This window comes from Ammodytes marinus, assembly GCF_949987685.1.
Source record: "Ammodytes marinus genome assembly, chromosome: 23".
NCBI classification, from domain to species: Eukaryota; Metazoa; Chordata; class Actinopteri; order Uranoscopiformes; family Ammodytidae; genus Ammodytes; species Ammodytes marinus.
In genome coordinates, this window is record NC_137227.1 from 4,273,858 (window position 1) to 4,288,674 (window position 14,817).

General features: G+C 37.9%; 2 protein-coding genes across 2 annotated transcripts; both read right to left on the reverse strand.

The window, feature by feature from the left end:
• Positions 1-1,288: 1,288 nt before the first annotated feature.
• LOC307269232 (uncharacterized protein) lies at positions 1,289-8,720 on the reverse strand. The gene is made up of 7 exons (XM_080052109.1): positions 8,658-8,720; positions 5,701-7,645; positions 5,408-5,571; positions 5,109-5,332; positions 4,443-4,572; positions 4,239-4,339; positions 1,289-4,080 (listed from the first exon to the last, which is right to left on the reverse strand). Exons 2-7 carry the CDS (start codon positions 7,625-7,627, stop codon positions 3,861-3,863), a joined length of 2,766 nt encoding a protein of 921 aa, XP_079908235.1. The 5' UTR covers positions 7,628-7,645; positions 8,658-8,720; the 3' UTR covers positions 1,289-3,860.
• Positions 8,721-10,492: 1,772 nt separating this feature from the next.
• Positions 10,493-14,616, reverse strand: LOC307269428 (uncharacterized protein; the record flags this gene model as incomplete). The annotated part of the gene is made up of 6 exons (XM_080052396.1): positions 10,493-11,155; positions 11,577-11,677; positions 11,784-11,913; positions 13,216-13,439; positions 13,521-13,684; positions 13,818-14,616. 6 exons carry the CDS (start codon positions 14,614-14,616, stop codon positions 10,936-10,938), a joined length of 1,638 nt encoding a protein of 545 aa, XP_079908522.1. The 3' UTR covers positions 10,493-10,935.
• Positions 14,617-14,817: the final 201 nt, after the last annotated feature.

Consider the following 14,817-nt stretch of genomic DNA (forward strand, 5'->3'; position numbering starts at 1 on the left):
TGTTGATATTCTCAGCTAAGTGCTAATACTTATTACCTTGAGCTATAGGGATATGCTTCATGAGCAGCACTGAACTTCAGCTTCAGTTAAAAATTTCTACATACAGACATACACTCACCGGCCAATGTATTAGGTACACCTGTTCAATGGCTTATAAAACCAAAAAGCTAATCAGCCCATCCTCCACTGACCTCTGACTTCAACAAGGCATTTACAGTACGTCCACACAAATGCCGCTCCATGGATATTTTTTCTTATTCACACAATTCTCTGTAAACCCTAGAGATGGTTTACAGTGAAAATCCCAGTAGATAGGCAGTTTTCTGAAATACTCATGCCAGCCCTCCTGGCACCCTCAACATTGCCATGTTCAAAGTCACTTAAAACCCCTTTCTTCCCCATTCTGTTGCTCGGTTTCAATCTCAATAAGTTGTCCTGTCCAGGTCTACATGCCTAAATGCATTGAGTGGCTGACATGTGATTGGCTGATTAGTTATGCGTGTTAACAAGAAACTGAACCGCTGTACCTAATAAAGTGGCCGTTGAGTGTATGTACAAATTGGTGGCTATACTGTTCAGGGCTGAAAAAGTTAACCAATATCTAAAAAGACACAAGAGGTGAAAATCAATTAAAGATTAAATTAAATTGAAGATAATACAAGACACAAATACAGAAAAGGATATGCCTTTCTATCAATAACACCAATGTTATGAAAGTATGTGTTCGCTCAGTGTGGTGAGACAGAATCAAAACAGTGAAGTTGTGGCCTGTTTAACCAAAGGCAAAAGCTCAAAGTGCTGAAACCACCAAACCAGTTCTGATCCATAGAACTGAGAATTGTTTGATCACTTAGTGGGTTCTTCATTATGGGTGACCTCTTTCACATTAAGTCTTTAAATATGTCAATATAAAATGATTGGTTGTTACGGATCAAAATGTACAAAGGCAGTCAAATAAATGTCACTTTAAATTGTGTTGACCACAACAAAGTATTCAATTATTCTCAGAGGGGAGAAAAAATAATATTGTCAATGCTATTACCCTAACGACTAATGAATGATAAAACACATCTTACAATCATACTTTTACATGTTTATTTTGATACTCAACTGATTATTTACAGTATATTTCAAGAGTAACATTCAATATGCTTAAAACAAAATCATACAAAAGAATCTGCATTTCATAAAGATTGCATATTCCATCATGTTGTTTTTTTTAAAAGTTGCAATACCATTCACTTAATGAGTAGAAGCACTTGTAGACTTCTCTCCAGTTTTTGGGTTAATCTAAAAAGAATTTGGCAAACACCCTTTTTTAAATAAAAACATGCTCTTGCAAGCTGCAGTAACATTTTATTTTAAAGTAAGTGCAAAGATCAGTTGGGACTTTTGTGAGACAAACAGGTAGTGGCAATGCAGCCTTTGTTTTATGTACATTTTGAAGCTTGTTAGTCAACTTTCAGTATTTTTAAAGAACAGAATGACAGACTGAAAAAGCCTCTCATCTTGAGTGGAAATATTTACACAAACATTTTGTTTCCTTCGTTTTTGGGCAAATAAATGACTGATTCTAATCAGATGTATTTATTAGATTCCACTGACTCCTGCTGTGGGACCTTTTTATACAGTAGTGTTAACCTAAAAATAAAAGTTAAATCATGTCAGTAGTCTTTTCTTCAAACTTGTAAGTAGGTTTCATTTCCCTGACATCACCTAAACACTGAATGGATAAAAAGAGCTTCTATCTGCTTTGCCACTTATAGTTCGTCTTAGATAAAAAGTTATCTACCGATAAGTAGGGATTTTCCATTCATATCTTTTTCTAAAAAGGCATTAGCTATATCCAGTCCTGAATATATCTCTTCCTTTCTTACTTTACGCAATATAATCTAAAGCACCTACAGTATCAACTACACTCTAAGTGCTGGGGTCCCAGCTATGATAATTAAAGGCTTGTGCTTTCAAGACATTCCCTGTATGAAAAAAGCAACAGGGTGTGATGTTTTATCACGGCCAGACAGGGGCACTGTAGTGGTTGACACTAACGCTTGCCCGCTTGCCCGGGGCAAGTGAAAATAATGTTCGGACAAGTTGATATTGCTTTTTGGTTGCCCGACCGGGCAAGTGGATTTTAGATGAGTTGTCAGTAGTCTAAGCTATTTATTCATGTGTTTTAGAGTCCGCAAAACTATTTTTTCCCGCTAACTCACACAAAATAGATCGGCTATATTTACTATTGGCCAGCTGCGCGCGGCAGCCAGCAGCATCACGCTCTCTCTCTCTCACACACACACACACACAACAGCCTGTGTGCGCGCAGTTTCGCTGTTTACGTTCCGAAAGTCGGCTCTATTAGGCTACGGACCTGGTTCCGCTATATTCAAACCCCAGAAATCAATAACGTTTGAGCTTATCGATACCGCTATGGAGTCCAGTAGGTCACATGATGTAATTTTAAATATCGAGTAGAGTCGGGTCATCTTCAACTAATTAGGCCTTCAACTCTGTCCCCAAAAAATAAAAATAAAAAATCTGTCCGCTGAGTCGCTGCCGCTGCAGACGGGCTCAGCACCGTCTCAGCATTCATTCAAAGCAGCAGTGATCAACAAACGCAAACGAGAGACTGTGTAGCAAGTCCCGCAGTTAAAAAATTTGATCGTTTTTAAATCCATATTAAAATCTGCAGGATAAGAACTAGTTGGCTTTAAAAAAAATCGCAAACGGTTCAAATGTGATGTGTTCAGGTCGGCTCAGTAAAATGATTATTAGGCACAGGTTAATAAAATGACATCATGATGTGTTCAAATGTAACATCAAGAAAAAAAGAAATTTAAGTTTTTCGTGAGAAGCTTGAATAATACAGTTTGGGTGAAAAACTTGTTTCCCCAGCAATATAACATTATTAGTAGGCCTAAATATGGAATTATGACCTGTTTAAAGTCCTATCCTTAGCTCTTCTAATCTTATAAGCAATTAAAGCAATAATACCTGTTCTCTTTTAACAAAATAATAGAAAAGTATCAATAAAGATTTGGATTGTGGAGTCTTTATAATGGTATCAATATGAATAGAAATTAATGAACCCCCTCCCTACTTACAGTATAACTGGGCAATAGCTTTAACATGGTGGACTTTAATCATTTTATGGCAGACTATCACTTTTTCGCACAATGTGACCGTTTTAAATAAGTAAAATAAGTTACATTTTTCTGAACACTTTTGTGTGGAAGCTTACCTTCAGCTTGACTCTGAGCTAGACTGAGTTTTCTGAGACCCCCAAAACCAGGCCAGGTGCCTGGCAAAAAGAGGCCCTTTTACGATGCTGCAGCAGGACCAAGCGCTTGGTGTAGTGTGATGTCATGATATCTAGGCTTATATGAATTGTTGTTGGTTGTATGTGGTCAGGATGAGACTAGTAAGCTGTGTTTGCATTTAAGAGATACGGTTCGCTAAAATGTATAATTTAATTAGCCTATATATATCATTGTTTAACAGTTTTTTTGGGCAAGTGAACACGACATTCTGGCAAGTAAAACATTACCTGTACTTGCCCCATGGGCAAGTGCTTTTGAAACCTTAGTGTCAACCCCTGTGGGTCCATCAGAACACAGAACCCCAGTGATGATAAGGCAACATACTGTACATTACCACAGGGTATGGGGACATGAGGTAAATGACAACCAAAACTCGTAGCCCCTTACCAGGAAAATTATCTTTCACTCAGGTACTGGTGTAAATTGTTGGGGGTATACCACCATTATCACAAGGAATATTAGACCTAAACGGTATACACCCAAGTATATCAAATTATATTTCAACCTTGCTTTTGAAGTTCGAAATCCTATTTGAATTCAACTTCACTTGAAGTCACTGGGTTGAGACTCTTGAACTGGGGCACCCAGGTCCTCCTTCAGGTTCATGGATAGCTTTCTAAAGCTGGTGGTGATGTCTTCTCTATGAAACATTTCCTTCAAAGGGGTCTCTGAATTCCACCCTTGAGTCTTGGCAAATTTGTAAACGCATCCAAAGAGTTCAGGAAACATCTCCATCAAATCAATGTTGGCTGCATCCTTGGGCCTGCAAACACAATCATCATGCAAACAAAGAAACAAATGAACAGTCAGCTTCAAAATCTGCACCACTAGTTTAATTACTGTTTCAGTGTTAGGAAGTTATGGAGAATCTTTATTTCTCATTTTAAGTCCCTGAATCAAAATCAACTCAGTTTCACTTACTGGTGCTCATGGAGGTTTCGTATGAAGCGGAGTAAGGCCAGTGTGTTGTCAGGATAGGCTTTGTTCTTGGGATCCATCTTCTGAACCACCTCTGGTGAAAACTGTAACGCCAAACGTTATAATTATACTAAGTAATAAACTGGACTTCAGTAATACCAACTAGGTGTATTCCAAGTAAAGAATACAATGTTACGTTGTAGTCACCTTATCTTTCCATAGTTTGAAGGTTCCCTCCCCAGCACATTGGTCCAGCAGAGAAATGAATTCCTGGTCAGCATCTCGATACTTTGCCACTTCCTCCCTGTTACCAATCTTCTTCAAGTATTCTACTCTCCTGGTGTAAAGGAAAAATGACTGTTAAGGCCTTAATGCAGAAATTCAGTAGAAACTTACTAGATGTGATAAGAGACACCTGTTTCCAACCTGTCTTCAACTCCCTAGTTTTGGTTTCCTCTAATCAAGAGCATCATGTTACCTTTTACAGACCGAGTGTTTCTTTCAACTGTCCTCTATAGGACCCAGTGAATTGACATAGTGATGAAGCGATGGACTACTGTGTAATAACTGATGCATTTGTCTAAACTGCAGAGATGCACTACCGTGGTTTGCAAGTAGAATGTTTGATCATTCTCTTGTTGCTTCTCTCCTTGCGTGAATAAATACTTAAATACTGTGTATAATAATGTTTGGTGTTCTTCATGTTCTCTATTCTGAAATATATCTATGATGTTACATTTCCATAACACTTGGAAAATAAGTTTACGTTAGGATATATAAAGTGCAAAATAAACAGAACAGAAACTCATGAAAAATCAGCTGACAGGAATTTTTATCCATAAACGTATCAATCAATCAGTGTTTCCTTCTTACCTTTCAGTGGTCCAGAAAAGGGGATGACTCAAGCATTCCTCCACTGTAGGTCTGCTCTTCGGTTCCTTATTGATCATCCACTCGATGAGATCCTTTGCCACTGCATCTTCAACATGGTCCAGAGTGTAAATCCCTTCATAAATGTTGCTCTCAACTTTAAAGGGTAAGTCACTGAAAGGATGGTGTCCACCAGACAGGATATAATAAATCATCATCCCTGCCACCTTAAAATGAACAGAACAATTCAGTAAGTATTTTTAACAAGTCATAAAAGAAGTTTGTATAGCAGAAATATGTACCTGAATATCAGTGCTTCTCTTGTACGGTGTGTCAGCTCCTCCTGCTAAAGTCTCTCTCGCCATCCAGCATTTTGTTCCTGCACTGCCTGTTCGACAGGTTGTTTGGCCTTTGAGTAACCGTCTACTTATACCAAAATCAGCTAATCTTGCTCTGCCGTTAACATCTGCAGGACAAAGTAAATACATACTCAGGAAACAAAGTTTTGTATTATAATTATGATTTCAAATATTGCTGTACTTTATTTGATTTTCAGGTGAATTCTATCATTTCAGGATATTTGAACTTGTCTTACCAATCAAAACATTCTGTGGTTTGAGATCCCGGTGGAGAATTGGAGGGTCGTGAGAGTGAAGAACCCTTAAACTGTCCAGAAGCTGATGGACAAAATTCTTTCTCATCAGACCACCATCATTGATTGGGGTATCTCTTATGTATTCTTCCAATGTGTATTCACAAAGTTGAAGACCAAGATATCCAAAGCTCTCATCCTCCGCATTGTCAACATATCTTACAATAGATGGATGATCAAGCTCTGGGAGTCGGAGAATTCCTTCCTCATTCTTCAGCTCCTGATAGTTGCATTTAGACATTTTCTTTATAGCAACTTCAGTGCCATCGTCTCTCAGCCCCAAGAAGACTTCAGTACCATCACTTCCCCTCGCTATGCGGAATTCTGCATCATTCACATAAATCATGCCCCTAATTTTGGTTACTTTGCTTTCATCAGTGCTCAGAAGGTTCTCTAATTTTTCTCTCCACTTCTTGCTGACTTTAAGCCATTCATGTGTTATTGATGACGTCGTGGTGTTGACAGGTGGTATTGGCTTAACATTGGAAGTCGACTCCATAATGGGAACTGCAATTTGATCAGTTTCAGCAGTGCAAACTGTGTCTCTTTGCTCTTCTTGAGTTTCCTTCTTTTTCTTCTTCTTTTTCTTCTTCTTTTTCTTGGATCCAGGTCCGGCTGCACCGTCCTCATGTTCCAATGTTTGTTTGCAGAAATGATTATCCAGTCGTCTGATCACTTCTTTCAGATCTTTTAGCATGTTCATATCTGCATCTGTCAGTACGTCCTCGGGCACTGAGGTGATCCCCACTGATGTAAAGATTTCAGATGCATGTGCAAATGAAAGCATGTTTCCAAATATACCGTAAGTGAGGAGTCTAATGGTAATCTCGTGTTTTTCTTGCACAAAAGGAGAAATTGTTTTGCCTAACTTCTCAGTAAAGTTGCGATCCCAGCCACCTGTGCCTTTTGTTTTCTGTGTTATCACATAAAGTGTTTGCAGAACAACTTGCCATATAGCAGAAATCCCTTCTGAGCAAAGCTGTTCCAGTTGACAGGGGATTATAGCTAGTGCTTGTTCATTTGTTATCTCTTCCACAGTGCACAGAACTGCATTCAAACTTACAATTGCAAGATTGACATATTTCTTTGGGATGTTTGGAAAGCGACAGACTGCACCTGCAATGTAGGAGTTCAGATTTCCAGTGTCCTTTAGCCATTTGATACATCTCCGGCGGTATTCTTCTAAACCTTTCCCAGTAACACTAAAAAGTGTTTCAATCATGGTCAGGTGAGTCTCAGGATGCTCCAACAGCATGTGACTGCCAAATGTTTGGAACACTTTTTCAGCTGGCCCCCTTGGCACAGCGATTTCCATATCAAGAAAATATCTGATTTTGGAGCATAATTCATGTCCTTTTGAAGCTAAGTTATGAATCATTTTGGATATTTTTTCATTGTGAGTACTATGTCCGAGACTAGTGACAGGTAACAATGATACCTTTGCACCAGCAGAAATTAGCACTGTAAACACAGAATCCCTGTCACTGATGGCAGCAGTTTGCAGCGGTGTAATTGGCTGTAAATTACATCCATCTGGATTAGCTTTCGCTGCAAGCAGTTTCTCCACAAAAAAATCTGGTCCTTTGTAAATTGACACATAATGCAAGGGTGTCAAGAATTTGTTAGAGGCACAGTTTGGGTTTGCACCCTGCTGCAGAAGGAAAGTAAAAATATCTCTTCTTTTATATACAACAGCAGCAATCAGTGGTGTTATGAAGTCCTTCAACTCAATGCATGGGTAAGCTTGATTAGTGTTGTCGTTGTTTAATATTTTCTTTAGCTCCTTGAGCTTGTTGTCAATTATACACTGTATTATAGGGTGTGTTTCTCTTGGGTTGACTGTCACTTGTAGCTGTTGGAGGAAATTCATTTCTTTGCTTCAGAGTACCTGAGAAAAAGACAACATTAGGATATTAATATTCCAAAATGAAGGATCCATTTTTAACTTTCGGCAAACAGAAAGCCATTTATTAGAATTTTAAGCATAATGTTTCATTGATTTTAAGTATTTTTTAAATGCTTCTAGAAGCTCAGAACAAACTCCTTTTAGCAACAGCAAAACCAAAGTGAAACACAGTGGATATGTACATTTATTTGATATTATTATTATTATTATTATTATTATTATTATTATTATTATTATTATTATTATTATTATTATTATTATTATTATCTCTCATGAAACAGCATTTTTATACTATTAAAATATAATCCAAAATCAATCAAAAACGGTATGTTGTATTTCTATTTGACACTCTGCTCACAGACATAAAACATTTTCTCAGAGGAAAAATCTTCACAGGATTCTCAAACTGTCAGTGTGTCATGTCTACACAGGAAACTGACTGTTACAACATGTGGAGAAAAAGAGATAAGCTCGGCTCAGAGAAATATACCTGAGAGGTGCAGATTAGTAAAGAATGCAATGCTTGACATGCACGTATCCAGGACATCCTCATCCTCTACAACTAGAGTTAAATTTATCACCGGGGCTATGAAAAAAATGCACAGCCAAATAGGCTACTGGCACTTAAACATTTCATCGAACAACTTGAAGATTCTCCTATATTCATTATGTTTGCTGAGAAAAGTAGTTTCGACTTTTTAATGCACAAAGAGTGCCACACCTTGAGGTCACTGACTTATAAGACATTGAACTTCCTCATTGAGGTCTGAGGACTATAGTATAACTTTGAATGAGCAGAGCAGTGAAATGTCTATAAATACATTTTGGTCCTATTAGGCGTACAAATATATCAGATAATACATAGGCTTTTGATATTATTTTTGGAGGTAAACATTTATTATAAATAAATAACTGTTATACCGCAATATGAATCAGCACACATATTTTACAATAACATTGTAAGGTAATTGTTGGATATAAAAAATGTACTTACAGTGTTTACGTACGGTGTCCTCTGTAGTGGCCTATGAATTATATCTAACTCAACATGGTGTGCTTCTGCCCTCTGAAACTCTCTGTTTCCTGCCTCTCCCATTTACAGTAAGTTAATACAGGTTGGAAAAGTCAGGAACAGACTTGTTGGCAGAGATGGGTTGGGCTTTCAAAGGGGACAACCCCCCTCACTCAAATGGTTTCAGGCTGATTTTCTTCCTGAAGTCTTTTTGAAAGTTATTATCTGACTGTCCAGTCTCCATTGTCCAAATTCGAGAAGATCTGAGTTGATAAAAATGTTGATATTCTCAGCTAAGTGCTAACACTTATTAACTTGAGCTCACTGGGATATGCTTCATGAGCAGCACTGAACTTTTGTGTCAGTTAAACCTTTCTAAATTGACGGCTGAATGCATATACTGTTCAGAGCTGAAAAAGTTAACCACCAACTTAAAAGATACCAGAGGTAAAAATCAATTAAGGATAATACGATCTTTCTGTAGAAAAGATACAAATAGAGAAAAAAATATGCCTTTCTATCAACAACACCAACATTATTTAAGTACATATTCGCTCAGTGTGGTGAGACTGAATCAAAACAGTGAAGTTGTGTCCTGTTAAACCAAAGGCAGAAGCTCAAAGTGCTGAAACACTCCATAGAACTAAGAATCATTTGATCACTTAGTGGGTTCTTCATTATGGGTGACCTCTTTCACATTAAGTCTTTAGATATGTCAATATAAAAATATTGGTTGTTACAGCTTTAAGATCAAAATGTCCAAAGACAGTAAAATAAATAAATTTCACTTTAAATTGTGTTGACCACAACAAAGTAATCAACTATTCTCAGAGGGGAGAAAAAACTAATATTGTCAATGCTATTACCCTAACGACTAATGAATGATAAAACACATCTTACAATCATACTTTTACATGTTTATTTTGATACTCAACTGATTATTTACAGTATATTTCAAGAGTAACATTCAATATGCTTAAAACAAAATCATATAAAAGAATCTGCATGTCATAAAGCTTGCATATTCCATCATGTTGTTGTTTTTAAAAGTTGCAATACCATTCACTTAATGAGTAGAAGCACTTGTAGACTTCTCTCCAGTTTTTGGGTTAATCTAAAAATAATTTGGCAAACACCCTTTTTTTGAAAAAACATGCTCTTGCAAGCTGCAGTAACATTTTATTTTAAAGTAAGTGCAAAGATCAGTTGAGACTTTTGTGAGACAAACAGGTAGTGGCAATGCAGCCTTTGTTTTATGTACATTTTGAAGCTTGTCAGTCAACTTTCAGTATTTTTAAAAGAACAGAATGACAGACTGAAAAAGCCTCATCTTGAGTGGAAATATTTACACAAACATTTAGTTTCCTTCGTTTTTGGGACCTTTTTTTCTTTAACCTAAAAATAAAAGTTAAATCACGTCAGTAGTCTTTTCTAATAACTTGTAAGTAGGTTTCATTTCCCTGACATCACCTAAACACTGAATGGATAAAAAGAGCTTCTATCTGCTTTGCCACTTATAGTTCGTCTGAGCTAAAATGTTATCTACCGGTTAGTAGGGATTTTCCATTCATATCTTTTTCTAAAAAGGCATTAGCTATATCCAGTCCTGAATACATCTCTTCCTTTCTTACGTTACACAATATAATCTAAAGCACCTACAGTATCAACTACACTCTAAGTGTTGGGGTCCCAGCTATGATAATTAAAGGCTTGTGCTTTCAAGACATTCCCTGTATGAAAAAAGCAAAGGGGTGTGATATTTTATCACGGCCAGACAGGGGCACTGTGGGTCCATCAGAACACAGAACCCCAGTGCTGATAAGGCAACATACTGTACATTACCACAGGGTATGAGGTAAATGACAACCAAACCTCTTAGACCCTTAGCAGGAAAATGATCTTTCACTCAGGTCCTGGTGTAAATTGTTGGGCTATGACAACAGGTCCAGTGCCAATGCGAAAGTCCAAAAACCTTACAGGCTTATCTCACTGTAGACATTTTGTCATCTCACAATAATAAAATGAACGATGACTGAATTCCATTTAGCTGCTTCAGTTTCATGGTGTATTTTAGCACACCATCATGGCTTACTGGGACGCTTGAATAGAAGAAAGTCATCTTTAAGGTTATCAGTGATATATCGTGATAGGTGTGTCAATGTCAGAGGTGAAGTAAGGCCCACTGGACTTCATTTCTGTGCCGTCCTGTTGCATAGTGGTGCCTTGCTTTTGAAGTTCTTAATCCTTTTTGAATTCAACTTCACTTGAAGCCACTGGGTTGAGACTCTTGAACTGGGGCACCCAGGTCCTCCTTAAGGTTCATGGATAGCTTTGTAAAGCTGGTGGTGATGTCTTCTCTATGAAACATTTCCTTCAAAGGGGTCTCTGAATTCCACCCTTGGGTCTTGGCAAATTTGTAAACGCATCCAAAGAGTTCAGGAAACATCTCCATCAAATCAATGTTGGCTGCATCCTTGGCACTGCAAACACAACCATCATGCAAACAAGGTAATGAACACCCATGGCCAAATGAAACCATCTTAATGACTCATGAACAACAGTCATTTTGTAAAGTTGAATCAAATGTATTGCCATGATATTATTTTTGACTGTCTTCAATTTGCTGTAAATATAAAGCTTTGTCTTAATTATTTGAACACTTTTCTTTTCTTTTTATTACAGATGCAATTTATGAGCAGCACTGATACTTTGCATCTGTATTACATTTTTTGAAATATTATTTTGAATATATTCCTAGAAATGTATTTGTCTTAAAGATGTACACAAACTGTAGTGTGTCTTTGTAGTGTATAATCATTGTTTCCGTGTTTATAAATCATGGAGAATCGTTTTTTTCCCATATTTAAATTTAAATTCACATTTCAACTCAGTTTCACTTACTGGTGATCACAGAGGTTTCGTATGAAGCGGAGTAAGGCCAGTGTGTTGTCAGGATAGGCTTTGTTCTTGGGATCCATCTTCTGAACCACCTCTGGTGAAAACTGTAACGCCAAATGTTATAATTATAATTAGTGATAAACTGGACTTTGGTAATACAAACTAGGTTTATTCCAAAAATATATATATAAATTGTTACGTTGTAGTCACCTTATCTTTCCATAGTTTGAATGTTCCCTCCCCAGCACATTTGTCCAGCAGAGAAATGAATTCCTGGTCAGCAGCTCGATACTTTGCCACTTCCTCCCTGTTACCAATCTTCTTCAAGTATTCTACTCTCCTGGAAAAAAAAAATACTTAAGGTTATATGTTTTGCAAAATAACAGAACAGAAATCCATGTAATATGGATTAAAAATGGTGTTAAAGATGGAAACCATTCCCTATCCCATCCCAATCCTACTTGACCTCTAATGCCTCCATGGTTGTCATTTGTGATTTGTGAGAACGAGATAAATGTCTGAAAAACTATTTAATTGATTATCATGAATCATTTTCATTTTCATCTTCAGGTTTGGTTTATAACTGAATACTTGGAAACAAATGATATTCTCTGCACCTTCAACTGGCAACTAGATAGTTCTGATTAACAATTTCTAATATGGTAGCACACTAGACTAAGATAGGTATAACTAGGATAGTAGGATGGCCTAGAGGGAAAAGGGGGCTGCGATCCCCAACACAGGAGGATGTTATTAACTGCATGCCCTCAGTAATGAGGGTATACACTTAATGTCCGCCGACCGCCGCATACACATGTCTGTAGAATATCATGAAAAACATGGCTGCCATTGACCAAAACGATTATTCAGGGGCGGGGTTTAACAGCCAATTTGCTGCCAATATGCCATGACTGTTTGTCCAACTGTCCAATCAGCCCCACACTTGGCACTTATCTTGAGAAAGAGCAGCAGTAGACCCCACCGGGTGCCACTCCTGTCAGCTAAGTACAGGAAACTGACGGTACAATTCACACAGGCTCACCAATATAAGAGTGGAAAAATCTTGCCTGGCCTGTTGAGTCTCGATTTCAGTTGCAACATTCAGATGGTAGGGTCAGAATTTCGCCTATACAACATGAAAGCATGGATTCATCATGCGTTGTATCAACGGTTCAGCCTGGTAGTGGTGGTGTAACGGTGTGGGGGACATTTTATTGGCACACTTTGGACCGCTTAGTACCACTTGAGCATTCTTTAAACGCCACAGCCTACCTGAGTATTGTTGCTGACCATGTCCACCCCTTTATGACCACAGTGTACCCATCTTCTGATGATTACTTCCAGCAGGATAATACACCATGTCACAAAGCTCAAATCATTTAAAACTGGCTTATGTGTCTACCACCAATGCTGCTCCTTAGTTTTATTTCAGCCCTGTAGTGATCTTTTAGCTCCTGTTGCTAGACGCCGCCACTGTACACTAACATGTGCTAAATGTTGTGATACTTCATCCAGTAAAGGTAGACATAGTTCACTATGGGCAAAGGCTTTTGACCAACTAAACAAATGACATACCACAGATTAGAAAAATCTGCTGAGAAAGATTAATCAATTCATAAATCAATCAGTTTTTCTTCTTTACCTTTCAGTTTTCCAGAAAATAGGATGATTCAAGCATTCTTCCACTTTGGGTCTGTTCTTTGGTTCTGCATTGATCATCCACTCAATGAGATCTTTTGCCACCACATCTTCAACATGTTCCAGAGTGTAAATCCCTTTATGAATGTTGTACTCGCATTCATAGGGTTTGTCGCCAAAAGGATGTTGTCCACCAGACAGTATATAATAAATCAGCATCCCTGCGACCTTTTAAATGAAGAGAACGTTTGATTAATTAAGGAAGAATGGTGAATCAATTAATGACATTTGTACAGCAGAAAAATGTACCTGAATATCAGTGCTTCTCTTGTACGGTGTGTCAGCTCCTCCTGCTAAAGTCTCTTTGGCCATCCAGCATTTTGTTCCTGCACTGCCTGTTCGACAGGTTGTTTGGCCTTTGAGTAACCGTCTACTTATACCAAAATCAGCTAATCTTGCCCTGCCGTTAACATCTGCAAGACAAGTAAATAGACAAACTCAGGAAACAAAATTGTCTATTTTATTTATGACTTCAAATATTGCTGTACTTTATTTGATTTTCAGAAGGTGAATTCTATAATTTCAGGATATTTGAACTTGTCTTACCAATCAAAACATTCTGTGGTTTGAGATCCCGGTGGAGAATTGGAGGGTTGTGACAGTGAAGAACCCTTAAACTGTCCAGAAGCTGATGGACAAAATTCTTTCTCATCAGACCACCATCATTGATTGTAGTATCTCTTATGTATTCTTCCAATGTGTATTCACAAAGTTGAAGACCAAGATATCCAAAGTTCTCATCCTCCGCATTGTCAACATATCTTACAATAGATGGATGATCAAGCTCTGGGAGTCGTAGAATTCCTTCCTCATTCTTCAGCTCCTGATAGTTGCATTTAGACATTTTCTTTATAGCAACTTCAGTGCCATCGTCTCTCAGCCCCAAGAAGACTTCAGTACCATCACTTCCCCTCGCTATGCGGAATTCTGCATCATTCACATAAATCATGCCCCTAATTCTGGTTACTTTGCTTTCATCAGTGCTCAGAAGGTTCTCTAATTTTTCTCTCCACTTCTTGCTGACTTTCAGCCATTCATGTGTTATTGATGACGTCGTGGTGTTGACAGGTGGTAATGGCTTAACATTTGAAGTTGACTCCATAATGGGAACTGCTATTGGATCAGTTTCAGCGGTGCAAACTTCGTCTCTTTGCTCTTCTTGCGTTTCCTTCTTTTTCTTCTTGTTTTTCTTCTTCTTTTTCTTGGATCCAGGTCCAGCTGCAACGTCCTCATGTTCCAAGGATGGTTTGCTGAAATGATTATCCAGTTGTCTGATCACTTCTTTCAGATCTTTTAGCATTTGCATATCTGCAGATGTCAGTATGTCCTCAGGCACCGAAGTCATCCCCACTGATGTAAAGATTTCAGATGCATGTTCAAATGAAAGCATGTTTCCAAATATACCGTAAGTGAGGATTCTAATGCTAATTGTGTGTTTTTCTTGCACAAAAGGAGCAATTGTTTTGCCTAACTTCTCAGTAAAGTTGCGGTCCCAGCCATCTGGGCCTTTTGTTTTCTGTGTTATCAAATATAGTGTTTCCAGAAC